The 17,447-nt window shown below is 40.4% G+C and overlaps 1 protein-coding gene and 1 long non-coding RNA gene across 3 annotated transcripts in view; both read right to left on the reverse strand.

The window, feature by feature from the left end:
• Positions 1-2,744: 2,744 nt before the first annotated feature.
• Positions 2,745-14,696, reverse strand: ndufv3 (NADH:ubiquinone oxidoreductase subunit V3). Of its 2 annotated transcripts, none has more exons than XM_037280667.1 (2): positions 13,715-14,696; positions 2,745-2,977 (listed from the first exon to the last, which is right to left on the reverse strand). In XM_037280667.1, the coding sequence occupies exons 1-2, from the start codon at positions 14,661-14,663 to the stop codon at positions 2,811-2,813; spliced, it is 1,116 nt and encodes a 371-aa protein (XP_037136562.1). In that variant the 5' UTR covers positions 14,664-14,696; the 3' UTR covers positions 2,745-2,810. The 2 variants fall into 2 exon arrangements, with proteins under 2 accessions (XP_037136562.1, XP_037136561.1); XM_037280666.1 differs by having other exon boundaries at positions 13,709-14,696.
• Positions 14,697-17,447, reverse strand: part of LOC119139716 — a 32,665-nt gene continuing 29,914 nt past the window's right edge. The window contains exon 3 of the long non-coding RNA XR_005101414.1: positions 14,697-14,767. This is a non-coding gene — a long non-coding RNA (uncharacterized LOC119139716). The remainder of the gene's footprint in view (positions 14,768-17,447) is intronic.

A 17,447-nucleotide genomic window follows, 5' to 3' on the forward strand; every position in this document is an offset into this window, starting at 1 on the left:
GGTTCCCTTTCTTCTAAATGCTAAATTAAGCAAAAATAGCAACCTGCGGGGCGTGACAATATTATGTTTGTTCTTTTATTGACTGTAAAGGTACACAACATGCACAGAGCTGTGTGGCAATGTTATTAAGGGAATGGGAAAGGTTTTTTGTTGCGTAAAAGCATGGGGGAGGCCTTAATATAGTGTATAAATACGTAAGTAAATATATCGTTTGTATTTCGCGGATGGTTCTGGAACGCATCTCTTGCAATAAACAAGGGATTACTGTAAATGAATAAAACCATGATACATTGACACCCCCCAAAAACATCCGTGAAACGAGGCCGTGAAAGGTGAACCGCATCATAGCGAGAGTTCACAGTGTTCACAGCGCGCGCGCGCGCTGTGAACACTGTGAACGCACGCACGCACGCACGCACGCACGCACGCACGCACGCACGCACGCACACACACACACACACACACACACACACACACACACACACACACACACACACACACACACACACACACACACACACACACACACACACACACACACACACACACACACACACACACACACACACACACACACACACACACACACACACACACACACACACACACACACACACACACACACACACACACACACACACACACACACACACACACACACACACACACACACACACACACACACACACACACACACCATTGCACGTAAGCGCCACGGCCGGAAACCAAGACTGAATGACCGTGACCTTCGATCCCTCAGACGGCACTGCCTTAAAAACCGACACGAGTGTGTAAAGGATATCACCAAATGGGCTCAGGAAAACTTCAGAAAACCACTGTCAGTAAATACAGTTGGTCACTACATCAGTAAGTGCGGGTTAAAACTCTACCATGCAAAGCAAAAGCCGTTTATGAACAACATCCAGAAACGTCGCCGGGTTTTCTGGGCCCGAGCTCATGTAAAATTGACTGATGCACAATGGAGAAGTGTTTTGTGGTCTGATGAGTCCACTTTTCAAATTGTTTTTGGAAACACCGGACGTCGTGTCCTCCGGACCAAAGAGGAAGCAGACCATCCGGACTGTTATCAACGCAAAGTTCAAAAGCCAGCATCTGTGATGGTATGGGGGCGCATTAGTTCCCATGGCATGGGTGACCTACATTTCCGTGAAGGCAACATAAATGCTGAAAAGTACATACAGATTTTTGAGCAACATATGCTGCCATTTAAGCGACGTCTTTTTCATGGACACCGCTGCTTATTTCAGCAAGATAATGCCAAGCCACATTCTGCACGTGTTACAACAGTCTGGCTTCGAAGTAAAAGAGTCCAGGTTCTCCCCTGGCCCGCTTGCAGTCCAGACCTGTCTCCCATTGAAAATGTGTGGCGCATTATGAAGCGTAAAATATTACAGGGAAGAGCCCGGACTGTTGAACAAGTAAAGCGGTTCATCAAGCAAGAATAGGAAAGAATTCCACATGAGAAGCTAAGAGAATTAGTCTCCTCTCTTCCAAAACATTTATTGAGTGTTATTAAAAGCAAAGGTGATGTAACGAAGTGATGAACATGCCCTTTCCCAACTTCTACTGCACGTGTTGCAGCCATGAAATTCGAAGTTAATTATTACTTGAAAAAGAATCTAAAGTTTATGAGTTAGAGCATTAAATATGTTGTCTTTGTAGTGTATTCAATTGAATATAGGTTGAAAAGGATTTTGAAATCATTGTATTTTGTTTTTATTTACATTTTACACAATTTCCCAACTTCAACCGAATCCGGTTTGTACATGTACAGGGTCCGGCAAAATGATCTGACATATTTGTAGGTTTAATAATAGACAAATAAATTAAACAAACAAAAATTTTTTTTTTATTTTCGAAAAGTACATGTAATGCTATTTTATTTTGTTTCGTTTCATTTTTGTTTCATTTTCGAATGATGTTATTTTTGTCTTACCGCTGCCACATTGTCTAAAGTTCTGGCGGTGCGAAGTCTGCTGGTTGATTTTCGTTTCATTGCTGATCCACTGGCTCTGAAGTTAGTAACCCATAACAAGACCGTGTTTCGAGCAGGTACGGGATTATGTCTACCAAGCCTGAAGCGCAAACAGAACGCTCGTTGTGTTGCAGTTACAGATTTGTAACGTTTACGATACAATAAAGGTTTTCACAATGAAAGCGCGATGCTCACCGGTCCAATTCATATTAGCAACTGATACAAAACAAAATAACATTATTGATGAAATTATTAACATTATTAACGAAAATGAAATGAAACAAAATGGCATTATATGTACTTTTCGAAAATAATAAAAAAAACGGACCCTGTATATACGTGTGTGTTCATATATATGTATATGTGTGCGTACGTACGTACGTAGTACATACGTACGTACGTACGTACGTACGTACATACATACACACACATATATATATATACATATATATATATACGTATATATATATATATATACACATATATATATACGTATATATATATACACACACACACACACACACACACACACACACACACACACACACACACACACACACACACACACACACACACACACACACACACACACACACACACACACACACACACACACACACACACACACACACACACACACTCACTCACTCACTCACTCACTCACTCACTCACTCACTCACTCACTCACTCACTCACTCACTCACTCACTCACTCACTCACTCACTCACTCACTCACTCACTCACTCACTCACATACATACATACATACATACATACATACATACATACACACATCCATCCAGCGGCCCAGTCTTCTAGTGTCGGGGTGAGGGTCTTCCAGAGGTAGGCTGAGGGAGACGATACTTTGCCATCTCTAAATCCATGTCTGCAAAAGTATAAGGGGTGTAGCTGTGGTGTTGGTAATTTTGATATTTGCTGTTGTCAAAAGCATCCTCAGGCTTAGGTACCATTTTTGCAGGTTCTGTAGAAGAAAGCAAAGTGCATAAAATTAATTTGAGTACATTTGCATAACGTATCTTGTCCTGATAATATTTCTATAATATTATTATTAGGGGTGTAAATCGCGGGTTTTGTCACGATACGATATCATATCGATACAAAGGATCACGATACGATTATTGCCGATATCTTAAAGCCTGCTGTGATTCATTCACGATACATCACGATATAGTGCGCCACGATCGATATTTTTATTTTTATTTATTTTTTTAAAATAAAAAATATAGAACAATATCCTGATTTATAACAATTCATACGCAAAATCAACAAGGTACTGCAAACTCTTTATTTAGGAAATTACAAGAGTATTGTAGTATACAAAGTGCTTATTTTAACACTGAACTTTATCGAATTCCTATATTTTTTCTCATATAAGTAAAGAAAAATGAATATTCTTTCTTTTTTTGTAATACCATTAACTTTCAAGTGCATTACTGAACTATTTATTTACAATAATTTTAATTGTCCGTTGAGCCATCTTTTCTTTGGAATCCAAAGTGCTTCCAAACGAATGACTTGAAGCCCAAAGGGGAGCGAATTTCCTCGTCTTCTTGGACACTAGCCATAGCACCAGCCCAGGAGCCGCGTAGTTGTCGGCTCCCCTTTCACGTGCCTGCTCTGCTCACAACACAGCACGCCGCGTACTGCTCCCGGAAAGAGGAAGCAAGCAACAATGAACTGGATTTCAAAATAAAGTCGCGTCTAATGTCCGAGGTCAAACACGGCGATATAAATCGATGTTTACGTTTAGCATCGATGCCAATAAATCGTAGAGCATTATATCGATTAATCGATGTGTATCGATGAATCGTTACACCCCTAATTATTATGTATAATATTATATCATATTGTTAGTATTATTGGCAGCTAACGCTTCGCAGCTACTAACGCTTTGCAGCTACTAACGCCTCGCAGCTACTAACGCCTCGCAGCTACTAACGCCTCTCAGCTAACGCCTCCAAACAGCAGCAAGTCGTGATCCTTTTTCCAGTTTTTGCTGCTAATTTCTTGCCATAGACGGTCCATTCCTGTGCAGTTTATGTTGTTACTTTGTTGCCACAGACGAGCCATTCCTGTGCTGTTTATTTTGCTACTTTGTTCCGCTGCGTTGCAGCGAGGATTTGTGTTGTCGTATTTTTGCCAGTGATTATTAAACCTTGGTTCCAACTTGTCCAACTCCACCAAGGCTTTCAAGAGTGAAAGAAACGATCGTGGAGAGGAATTAACAAAACCAAGGATTTCAAGAAAGAAAGAAAATACAAGCAAACTTAACCGATCTAAGCAGATCGTGAACCGGCGAGTTTGCTAGATGACAGCTAACAGCTGATCTACCGGGGAACAGCAGATTGCGCTGTCAGAGATCGCTCGGACCAACGTGAGCAATATGGGGCCGAAAAAAAACCTGACCATGTCCACGGAGGAGGTCGAGGACATAAAAAAGTCACTTGACTTCCTTTCGGAAGACGTTTCTGCTGTGAGGATGCAGCAGAAAAACACATTTGCACTGGTGGAAGAGGTAAAGATGCTCAATGCTGAGAAGGACAAGCGGCTTGCCCACCTGGAAAGTTGGGTTGCAGACCTTGAGCAATAAACATGAATAAATGACATTGTCATCACTGGAATAGCAATTAAACCAATATCTTATGCAAGGGCAGTGACGGCAGGCAGCGATGGCTGTGAGCAAGATGCAAGTTCAGGCGAGCAACAAGTAGCTGCATTTCTGCAAACAAAAGGAATAACTATGGACTCCAACCAGGTAAAGCCCGTCATCCACTACCCAGACGAAACAGTAACGACAAGCCAGCAGTCATTCTGAAAATTGTCAACAGGAAGCACAAAATTGCACTTCTAAAACAGGGTAAGTTGCTCAAAGGCACAGACATCTACATAAATGAACATTTGCAAAGACCACCGTGGACATTGCATAGAAACCACTTCACCTGAGAAAAATGAAAAAAATACAGAGTACATGGACCAGAAATTGCAAGATATACATCAAGCTTAATGGATCACCAGAAGAGGCCAATATACTGATGGTGAGGAATTGGAAAAGTACGAATAAGTATCCTCAATAGAATATCAACTCGATTGGACTTGGAACTGAATGGAGGTAACAACACAAAACGCAAACATAATGCTCAGAGACAGTACTCAACCTACATCAAGCAAAAATGGACAAATAATACAGTGGATACAGGAACATGAACAACTCCAACTAACATGTGATTACAGCGAAAGCAGCACTCTGGACATAGAACAGGACATCGACTCAAACAATAACTTCTTCTCCACCATAAACAACACATGCTATTACTACAGCAATGATCAGTATAATAGGAACAGTTTAACAAAGGATAAGCTATCTATTATCCATTTCAATAGCCGAAGTCTATATACCGTAATTTTCGGACTATAAGTCGCGGGTTTTTTTCATAGTTTGGGTGGGGGGGCGACTTATACTCAGGAGCGACTTATGGTTTTTTTCACAAATTTTTACTTGATCATTAACACATCACTTACTTACAAGTATAGTTGACCACTTACATATTCAAAACATGAAAATAGAGAGAAAAAAAATCAAATAAAGTAATTAACACTTTAAAGCGCCATATCCTCTGGACATGTCCTCTGTCACCAGGATGACATAAAGGACGAGAAATTTGATCGATGGATTTAATGATTTGGAGTGACACAAATGGTTTGATAATATTGTTGTTTATGTGATAGTTAAAATATAGTTTATATATCGTTGTATGGGCCCATGGAATAATTTGAACTGCGGCGCGGCACACGGCATTGTTGACAAAGGACGATCGATAGATTTAATGAATTGGAGTGACACAGATGGTTTTATAAACGTGTTATTTATGTAATAGTTTTTTTTAAATAACTGAATGTTACGTCAGGCCCGTTCTCAGCTCCTCGTTTGTGTTTGTCACGTTAGCATACCGTATCGTTTAGCCCAGGGGTGGGCAAACTACGGCCCGCGGGCCACATCTGGCCCACGGGACCGTTTAATCCGGCCCGCCAACCCTGAATAAATTGTATTATTAAACATTTTTTTTGGTCATTTTTCCTGCAATGACTGCGTTTCCCCAGTAGATGGGGAACCGCTCGCCTGCGCATTTACTACCAGAAGCCGTGTCAGAAAGATCGGTGCACACTCACAAGTGCGTGTACGTACTCAGTAGTACGGACATGACGCACTCGCGCTCTATTTGTATCAGTCCCGAATTTAGAGCGTGGGCTGTGACGACAGCATTCTTGCAATTCGCGCGCTGAGCTTTCAGATACAGTTTTACGCTAAAGCCACCCACAAACTTTCCCCTGGAATCCTTCCATTAAAATGAGTCGCCCAAGGAAAAGCAAGGTGGACACTGAGTGCCGAGTGTTTAAAAAAAAGAGTGGCCAATTTGGCTCGACGTACGCGACGTGACGTTCAGCCACATGAGCATCAACATCAACCCGTCACAGATCTAGGTAAACGGACCAACACCTCGGATCTCTCCTAAGAATTGCCACAACAAATTTTACTCCAGACTATGACGCGCTAGCAAAAAAGGGAGACCAACAACTCTGTTCCCACTGAAAATGAAGGGGAGGCTTTCAAGTTTGTTGTAAAAAAATGCATTTTGAATATAATTTGTACAAATAGCAGGGATTGAAACTAGCGACCATTCTCATTTTCAAACAATGCAGGATGCTCAAGGACATTGATGCACCACCTGTTTGCGACTAATCTTAACCTGTAAAGTTCTTAAGGCTTACTTTAAGTACTCAGTATTTTTTGCCACCTTTCCCAACTTCTACTGGACGTGTTGCAGCCATGAAATTCTAAATTAATTATTTGGCAAAAAACAATTAAGTTTATCAGTTTGAACATTAAATATGTTGTCTTTGTAGTGTATTCAATTGAATATGGGTTGAGAAGGATTTTCAAATCGTATGTTGTTTTTATTTACATTTTAAACAATTTCCCAACATCAACCGAATCTGGTTTGTATACGTGTGTGTGTGTGTGTGTGCGTGCGTGCGTGCGTGCGTGCGTGCGCGCACTGTGAACACCATCCAGAACCATCCGCGAAATACAAACGATATATTTACTTACGTATTTATACACTATATTAAGGCCTCCCCCATGCTTTTACGCAACAAAAAACCTTTCCCATTCCCTTAATAACATTGCCACACAGCTCTGTGCATGTTGTGTACCTTTACAGTCAATAAAAGAACAAACATAATATTGTCACGCCCCGCAGGTTGCTATTTTTGCTTAATTTAGCATTTAGAAGAAAGGGAACCATTTGGGGATGGTAGAGGGCTTTTAATTGAAAAACCTCTGGGCGTTGGCGCGCGCTTCTATCACAGATCATATTTATTCTGCATTTTACATTGTAAAAATTACATTTAATCAGTCTAACAAATGATTAGAAGGAAGGGAATGGTTTGGGGGCTGCAAGGGGATTGTAATCAAGGTATAAATTGCCTAAAGAAAATACCTAAAAAATATAATAGTCAATCTCAACTTCACGGATTTTGCCTATCATGGGTTGTTATTGGAACGTCCGCCCCGCGAAACATGAGGGTTCCCTCCACACAATATGTATAATTTTAATGGGATACAAAACTCATTTTGCCATTTTCAGTAGTCATTTTTTTTATTTTGCTGGAATTAATTTGATTACTTTTATTTCATTTTCATGCACAATTACCACCTTTAAAAAAAAGCTTTTTTTTTTTTGCTACTTGCTGTCAACTGAAAATGGCGTCACGTGTGCTCAGGGCTCAGGCAATAATAACCAAACACGGCTCAAGTTACATTTGCAAACTGAGCCGTGATTGCCAAACTGTGTTTATAATGGTATTAATTGTACATGAAAAGTAACTACCGTATTTCCCGCACTATTAGGCGCACCGGATTATAAGGCGCACCTTCAATGAACGGCCCATTTTAAAACTTTGTCCATATATAAGGCGCACCGGATTATAAGGCGCATAAAATAGAAGCTATACTGCAACAAACTGAGGTTGACTAGGGTTGCGGTATGCATCCACTAGCCAATAACCAACGAGCCCTCTGTAAACAATCGCGTTTCTCAAACGATCTCCTATAAAATGATCGGAACTGACTAAAGTTCGATCTAACGCATTGGTACTACTTACCTATGTTTCCCTTCCATATCGATCCGTAGATTTACTCGAAACATTAACAGAGCAGCCTATTTTGACATGAAATTGCCTGGTGCGTATAGCAGCTATCGTTATAGCATTAGCCATCCGCAAATTCCCATGAGCCTCAGCTCGCAATCTCCCATGAGCCTCAGCAAAGTGTAAACAATCGCGTTTCTCAAACGATCTCCTATAAAATGATCGGAACTGACTAAAGTTCGATCTAACACATTGGTACTGCTTACCTATGTTTCCCTTCCATATCAATCCGTAAATTTACTCGAAACATTAACGGAGCAGCCTATTTTGAAATGAAATAGCCTCGCGGGTACAACAGCTATTCGGTGACGCCCCTGACTACAGTTGCCGTAATGCTGGGAAGCGATGCGACCTTGTAATTTACTAGTCGTACTAAAACGTACTGAAACATTTTGGCAGAGCACTGTGTACAACCAGTATGGATCAACAAATTCATCAATTGATCCATATATAAGGCGCTCTGCATTATAAGGCGCACTGTGTTTCTTTTAGTAAAATGTAAGTTTTTAGGTGCGCCTAATAGTGCGGAAAATACGGTAAGTCATAAAATTCATCAGTGACAAAATGTTAAAGTTTTGCTGCTGAAAAAGGCAAAATAACTTTAGTATCCCTTTAAGCTTGAAGAATTAACAAACAAAAAACTACAATACCCTATCAACATTTGTCTTGAATATAAAGTCACATGCATTTAATAAAATCTGTTTCTTAATTTAACAAGGTGTTTGTGAGTTAAAACTCTGCTCTGATGTTCAGATACCCCTCACCGTGTTGCCGTTTTGATTACTTTATTTGGATGTATGCTTTCACCGATTCTTCAAGATTATATATTTGGTCAGAATGTTTGCCGTTTGATGTGATCTCATAAAATAAACATCTTTCATTAATCTGACCTGCAGGCACTGAAGTGATGGAGACTGTTATTCATAATAACAGTGTCGTATTTTATGAGAATCACTGATAGCAGTTTTTTAGTGATTTTGTTTTTTTTAATGCTGTTAATAAATGCATTTGTTTTAAAAAAAAAACTTTTTTTGAATATCCATTCTTTACTACCTACTAAAGGCCAAAACCTTTTATGCAATGACTTTTACAGGTCGTTTTTTTACTATTTACTACTATTACTTCACACAAACACTACATCCATCTGCTCCTGGTTCGGCCCTCCGGTCCAAATTTAGAACCCAGTTCGGCCCGCAAGTCAAAAAGTTTGCCCACCCCTGGTTTAGCCTGTTGTTGCTCGTTCATGTCTGTTCTTGGTGTTGGATTTTGTCGAATAAATTGCCCCCCAAAATGCGACTTATACTCCGGAGCGACTTATATATGTTTTTTTTCACATTTTTGGGCATTTTATGGCTGGTGCGACTTATACTCCGGAGCGATTTATAGTCCGAAAATTACGGTACAAATTTTAGTAGCATTAGGGATTATTTAAACACATTCAAACAACCATTTGATATAATTACTGTTTCTGAGACTGAGAAGGGAATGCATTTTGAGATGGAAGGCTATGAATTCATACATAACAACAGAGTTAATGTGGGGGTGGTGTTGCAATCTACCGTGTTTCCATGCATAATGCGCAAAATTTAACTAATTTATTGTCCTAAAATCTGGGGTGCGCATTATGCATGAGTACAACAATTTTTGAAGAAAATCTCCCTCGAAATAAAACTTGAAATCACACCTTTCTTCTTGTTTGTCAATCGCGCATCGCATTCAGCCATCCTGCCCAACACATTTTGTCAGTAAAATTCATAATTGACGACACATCGTTTAATGCGATGGTGCAATCCTTGATATCCGGATATCATACGGAGGCCGCCATTACAGATGCGCAGAACGGATGCGCAAGACACGTCAGCTATATAAAGAGCGAGAGTTCAGTTCTCTACCTAAATGCGTATTACAGGTAATATTTTATTTCACAACACTTTGCCTTGTTCCTTTCTTCTCTGTTAACTTCAAACACGCTCCATACGAATAATCATTAAATCCATCGATCAAATTTCTCGTCTTTTATCGATCGTCCTTTGTCAACAATGCCGTGTGCCGCGCCGCAGTTCAAATTATTCCACAGGCCCATACAACGATATATAAACTATATTTTAAATAACTATCACATAAACAACAATATTATCAAACCATTTGTGTCACTCCAAATCATTAAATCCATCGATCAAATTTCTCGTCCTTTATGTCATCCTGGTGACAGAGGACATGTCCAGAGGATATGGCGCTTTAAACTGTTAATTACTTTATTTGATTTTTTCTCTCTATTTTTCATGTTTTGAATATGTTCAAGATAAAGATATCAAAGCATGTGAAGTGATCAACTATACTAAAAATAACATGTGAAGTGGTCAACTATACTTGTAAGTAAGTGATGTGTTAATGATCAAGTAAAGATTTGTGAAAAAAAACATAAGTCGCTCCTGAGTATAAGTCGCCCCCCCCACCCAAACTATGAAAAAAACCGCGACTTATAGTCCGAAAATTACGGTATATAGTATATATATATATATATATATATATATATATATATATATATACACATACATACATACATACATATCTATTAGGGGTGTAACGATTCATCGATACACATCGATTAATCGATATAATGCTCTACGATTTATTGGCATCGATGCTAAACGTAAACATCGATTTATATCGCTGTGTTTGACCTCGGACATTAGACGCGACTTTATTTTGAAATCCAGTTCATTGTTGCTTGCTTCCTCTTTCCGGGAGCAGTACGCGGCGTGCTGTGTTGTGAGCAGAGCAGGCACGTGAAAGGGGAGCCGACAACTACGCGGCTCCTGGGCTGGTGCTATGGCTAGTGTCCAAGAAGACGAGGAAATTCGCTCCCCTTTGGGCTTCAAGTCATTCGTTTGGAAGCACTTTGGATTCCAAAGAAAAGATGGCTCAACGGACAATTAAAATTATTGTAAATAAATAGTTTAGTAATGCACTTTAAAGTTAATGGTATTACAAAAAAGAAAGAATATTCATTTTTCTTTACTTATATGAGAAAAAATATAGGAATTTGATAAAGTTCAGTGTTAAAATAAGCACTTTGTATACTACAATACTCTTGTAATTTCCTAAATAAAGAGTTTGCAGTACCTTGTTGACTTTGCGTATGAATTGTTATAAATCAGGATATTGTTCTATATTTTTTATTTAAAAAAATATATATAAAAATAAAAATATCGATCGTGGAGCACTATATCGTGATGTATCGTGAATGAATCACAGCAGGCTTTAAGATATCGGCAAATATCGTATCGTGGGTCTTTGTATCGATATGATATCGTATCGTGACAAAACCCGCGATTTACACCCCTAATATCTATCTATCGATCCATCTATCTATCCATCTATCCATCTATCTATCCATCCATCTATCCATCCATCCAGGACTGTCTCAGAAATTTTGAATATTGTGATAAAGTTCTTTATTTTCTGTAATGCAATTAAAAAAACAAAAATGTCATACATTCTGGATTCATTACAAATCAATTGAAATATTGCAAGCCTTTTACTATTTTAATATTGCTGATTATGGCATACAGCTTAAGAAAACTCAAATATCCTATCTCAAAATATTAGAATGTCATGAAAAAGTATACTAGTAGGGTATTCAACTCAAATCTCAAAATATTAGAATATCATGAATAAGTATACTAGTAGGGTATTCAACTAATCACTTGAATCGTCTAATTAACTCGAAACACCTGCAAGGACTTCCTGAGCCATGAAAAACACTCAGCTTGGTTCAGTAAACTAAATCACAAGTATGGGGAAGACTGCTGATCTGACTGCTGTCCAGAGGACCATCATTGACACCCTCCATCAGGAGGGTAAGACACAAAAATAAATTTCTCAAAGAGCAAGCTGTTCACAGAGTGCAGTTTCAAAGCACATCCACAAAAAGTCTGTTGGAAGGGGAAAATGTGGCAGGAAAACGCTGCACAACCAAGAGAGATGACCGCAGCCTTAACAGCATTGTGAAGAAGAGTCGCTTCCAGAATTTGGGGAGCTTCAAAGACAGTGGACTGAAGCTGGAGTCCAGGTATCAAAAGCCACTGTTCACAGACGTGTCCGGGAAATGGGCTACAACAGCCGTATTCCCATGGTCAAGCCACTTCTGAACTCAAGACAACGGAAGAAGCGTCTGACTTGGGCTATGGAAAAGAAGCACTGGACAGTTGCAGAGTGGTCCGAAGTCCTCTTTTCAGACGAAAGCAAGTTTTGTATTTCATTTGGAAGTCAAGACGCCAGAGTCTGGAGAAAGGCTGGAGAGGAGCAAAATCCAAGTTGCTTGAAATCCAGTGCGAAGTTCCCACAGTCAGCGATGGTTTGGGAAGCCATGTCAGCTGTTGGTCCACTATGTTTCATCAAGTCCAGAGTAAATGCAGATTTTAGAGCACTACATGCTTCCGTCTGCTGAAAAGCTCTATGGAGATGATGATTTTCATTTTCCAGCATGATCTGGCACCTACCCACAGTGCCAAAACCACCAGTAAATGGTGTACTGATCATGGCATTTCTGTCCCCGATTGGCCTGGCAATTCTCCTGACCTGAACCCCATAGAGAATTTGTGGGGTATTGTGAAGAAGAAGTTGAAAGACACCAGACCCAACAATGCAAATGAGCTAAAGGCTGCTATTGAAGCATCCTGGGAATCCATAACACCTCAGCAATGCCACAGGTTGATTGCCTCCATGCCACGCTGCAATGATGCTGTAATCCGTGCAAAAAGATTCCCAACCAAGTACTGAGTGCATTAATGGACATTTTCAAATGATTGATTTTGTTTTGCTGTTATAAATCTTTTTTTTTTTACTTGGTCTGAGGAAATATTCTAATATTTTGAAATAGGATTTTTCAGTTTTCTTAAGCTGTAAGCCATAATGGACTTTAAAAATATTTTCTAAATTTCAGCAATGGCTCTGTCACCATAATGCGACCAGCGCGGTGCAGTTGCGCGGTCGGCGGCGCGCTACGGTTGCGCTTTCGGCGGTGCGCTACAGTTGCGCGATCGGACAAAAATGCGCAAATGAAAGAATGCTTAAAAAACGCGGGTTTTTTTGTCTTGGAACGGATTACATTTTTTTCCATTATTTGTAATAGGAAAATAGATTCGGAATTTGAACGATTCGTTTCTCGAACCGCCTTCTGGAACGGATTGTGGTCGAAAACCGAGGTTTGACTGTGTGTGTGTGTGTGTGTGTGTATGTATATATATATATATATATTTAATTTTTTTGTTAAGTAGAAATCGCACACTTCAAATTACACAATCATATGGTTGTGGTGGTATATCAATGCCAAAAATACAAAAATTATACCGCCCCAAAACTCATGGAAGTTATAGTATGCTGAATGAGTTGCTATAATTACTGAGGTGGCCATCTCTAGGTGATGAAAGATTCACATAGAATGATTACAGAATTATTAAGTTGGATGATGTAGTGTTACCCTCACGTGGAGTCTGTGTCTGGTGTTCTCCTCTCATAGTGTGCAGTTGCTCACTGGTACTCTGCGATGTGGTGAAGACCATAGTTGGAATATCACTCGTTGTTCCAGAGGGGACAGCGCCATCCACTTGGAAAGCAGCAGTTCCGCAAGGGGGCTTAACAGTTCTTTGATGGGGTGATTCATCCTCTACAAGCATGGGTGCAGTATTCACTTCAGGACACACATGTTCTGTGATTTCTAGGTCCTGTCCTGGAGATGAAACCTCAATCACAGATTTAATTGCAGAATTCTCAACACTAAGAGGGACAGTGAGAGATCCTGGGCACGCTATTAATTTAGAAGAACATAGTTCACCTTCTAAGTCAGTCTCATTGATATATGATACATCTTCTGACACATCCTGGAATCGTGGGGCAGAATTTATTAGTGCTTCATCGCCACTAAAATGTTGTACCTCTCTGGTATTTTTAGAGGCTTCTGTATGTGCAGCTTCTGCTGGCAAAGGAGCAGGGGCATTATTGGCTTCAAGTTCTGGTAAAATCTCGTCATTTTGGTCATTAGAATGACCCTTTTCGTGAGATGTCATATGCTGGAACTTTACTTGTGTATTCTGTGGGACTTCTGATACGTCTTGCTCAGATATTTCATGTTCGTCATCTTCAGAGTCAGAATCGGAATCGGAAGTGTCGTTGCTCAACAAAGAAGGGGTTTTGGTACTTGCTTGATCACCAAGTTCAGAATCAGGTGTCTTTGTTGTGGCTACTTGACCTGGGGCTGGACTGAAATTATCATCTACTACAGGGAAAACTCCATGTGTGATAATCACATCAGTACCTAAGGGAGGAGTTGAGTCTGACAAGGCTTCCTTCTTAGTAGGTGTGATTTCAATATTATCAATAGCAGGCAATGTATTCACTACTCTGTCTACAGTGGAAATGGGCATTGATATTGACATTCCCAGAGGCTGTATTGGAAAAGCTTCATGGTTCAAAACCTTAATAGGAAAGGAAACTCCAGTCTTGTGTCTTTGCAGGGTTGCTCTCTCATCTGGTTCGTTTGCTGCTGAGCAAAATGAAACAATAGTGAAATGTTACGTCATAAAAAACGAGAAATTACACACAGTGGGACTTTTCAGAATCTTAATTCATTATCGACTTCATTTGCGATCTGGGACATTTGCAAACTTACTCAAATGAATGTAAAAATTCGTGTTCCAGCCTCGGACTAAACATTTACCTTGCATTTATTTGGCGTGTGGTTAAAGAGTATGATAAAAAAAATACCAAAAAAGATAGTTAAAACACACTTTCTTAAGAAATGACGGCAAGTTACTGTGCAACTTTCATCATTCATTATTATAGTCTCAAAAACAGCGTACCAATGTGGGAGGAAACCAGAGTACCCAAAACAAACCTTCGCAGGCAAGGAGAGAAAATACAAACTCCAAACAGGAAGGCCAGAAAACCACACTAAAGTAAAATCAAACTTATTTATATAGCCCTGAATCACAGAAATGTCTCAAAGGTCTTCACGTCTCCACAGTGAAAAATATTAGCAGCATCCCCTGGAGGGTAAGGAAAAAAAAAAGGATGAAATGAAAAATCTTGAGACAGGTCCGCAGATGGGGGAGGGTGACTGCCCCTTCCAGTGAATTGGTTAGAAAAAGATTAGCATTACCGGTAAGCGGCTTGCTAACCATGATTGGCCTGTGAAGATACATAGCCATTGTAATCCACCACGGTCTACTGCAGGGGTGTCAAAATTATTTTTGTCGCGGGCTGCATCATCGTCATAGTTTGATTCAAAGGGCCATTCAAATTGTCAACCCAAATAAATGTATGAACGTCTCATATTGTGTATATATAGTATAGGCTACAAATCAAACTGATGAATAACTAGTTTTCAAAACAGAGACTAATAAAAACTGTTCAAATATTTAAATATGAAATATTGAAATCAAATCAAATATTTAAAACTAAAAATTATTTAAAAAATGAATGGTAATAAAAAAAATGCTAACAATATCTCTATTTTTAAAAGTGAAAACAATTTGAAATTTTGGAAATGACATGAATTCGATGCACAATTTGTCTTCGCGGGTCACCTAAAATGATGTGGTGGGCCGTATCTGGCCGCCAGGCCTTGACTTTGACACATGTGGTCTACTGGCTCTGTGATCTTAGTCATAGATAAGGCCATTACTCAAAACAATCTTAAAAATCCAGGTAATGTGCATTTTGGGGCCAGAGCAACCGACATTGAAGCTAACCTTAGGGAGCTGGCTTGCAACATAACTAGACACCAGCGTAGGACAAATAACATTAGCTATTCGGATACAGTGATACACGTCGGCTGCAATGATACTAGGATAAGGCAATCAGACATCACAAAATAAAACGAAGCGAAGAGTCGATCTCTTCCCCTCTGTGAGCCAAGTTGTCTGGGGCTTCATGCTCCTGGGAGGGTCACCCATGGCAAAAGGGTCCTAGGTGAGGGGCCAGACGAAGCACGGCTCACAAAAAACCCTTATGATGAATACTGGGAATGGAATTCGTTTTCCCCTCGCCCGGATGCAGGTCACCAGGGCCCCCCACTTGAGCAAGGCTTGGAGTTGGGGCTCGAAGGCGAGCACCTAGTGGCCGGGCCTTCGCCCGTACAGCCCCAAAAGGAAAACATGGGTCCCCCTTCCCATGGGCTCGCCACCTGTGGGAGGTGCAAAAGGGGTTAGGTGCTAAGTGAGCTGGGCGGCAGACAAAGGCGGGGACCTTGGTGGTCCGATCCCCGGCTGCAGAAGCTGGCTCTTGGCATCAGGACACCCTAGGCCGCAGTTCGATGATCGACTTTGTAGTCATGTCATCGGATTTGCTGCTGCATGGTTTGGACACTCGGGTGAAGAGAGAGTTGGAGCTGTCAACTGATCACCACCTGGTGGTGGGTTGGCTCTGATGGAGGGGGAAGATGCCGGTCCAACCTTGCAGACCCACACGTACTGTGTGGGTCTGCTGGGAACGTCTGGCAGAATCTCCTGTCAGAAAGAGCTTCAACTTCCACCTTCAGCAGAGCTTTTTCCACGTCGGGGGACATTGAGTCTGACTGGACTATGTTCCGTGCCTCCATTGTTGAGGCGGAAAAGGTTCACGTTGTGAGGAGCCAGATGAGGTGGCTCGGGCATATCATCAGGATGCCTTCTGGACTCCTCCCCGGGGAGGTGTTCCGGGCATGTCCCACTGCCAAGAGACCCCATGGACACTCTACTGAGACAACCCTTACTAAAGTGACTGCCCTTCTCATAACTATGGATTTTCACACCTTTCACCTCCTATTACTCGATCTTAGTAGTGCCTTTGAGACCGTCAGTGATAACATACTAATAGAACATCTGGAAAAGTGTGTTGGTATTTCAGGCTCAAGCCTTTGCTGGTTTAGTTCTTACTTCTCAGAGAGAACACACTGTGTAATCCATGGCAATGTAACTTCTGAGCTCAGAAATATTACAGTCGTATGCAAAGGTTTGGGCACCCCTGATCATTTTCAAGATTTTCCTTTATAAATCATTGGTTGTTCGGATCAGCAATTTCAGTTAAATATACCATGTAGCAGACAAACACAGTGATATTTGAGAAGTGAAATGAAGTTTATAGGATTTACAGAAAGTAAGCAATCATTACTTAAACAAAAGTAGGCAGGTGCATAAATTTGGGCACCCCAACAGAAAAATTACATCAATATTTAGTAGATC

The sequence above is a fragment of the Syngnathus acus genome, chromosome 21, assembly GCF_901709675.1.
Source record: "Syngnathus acus chromosome 21, fSynAcu1.2, whole genome shotgun sequence".
Lineage (NCBI taxonomy): Eukaryota > Metazoa > Chordata > Actinopteri > Syngnathiformes > Syngnathidae > Syngnathus > Syngnathus acus.

Coding starts and splice junctions, on each gene's coding strand:
- ndufv3 (XM_037280666.1), bottom strand. CDS start 14,663: ATGTCAATATCAATGCCCATTTCCACTGTAGACAGAGTAGTGAATACA. Junction 2,978..13,708: donor GACACAGACTCCACGTGAGG/GTAACACTACAT, acceptor TTTCTTCTACAG/AACCTGCAAAAATGGTACCT.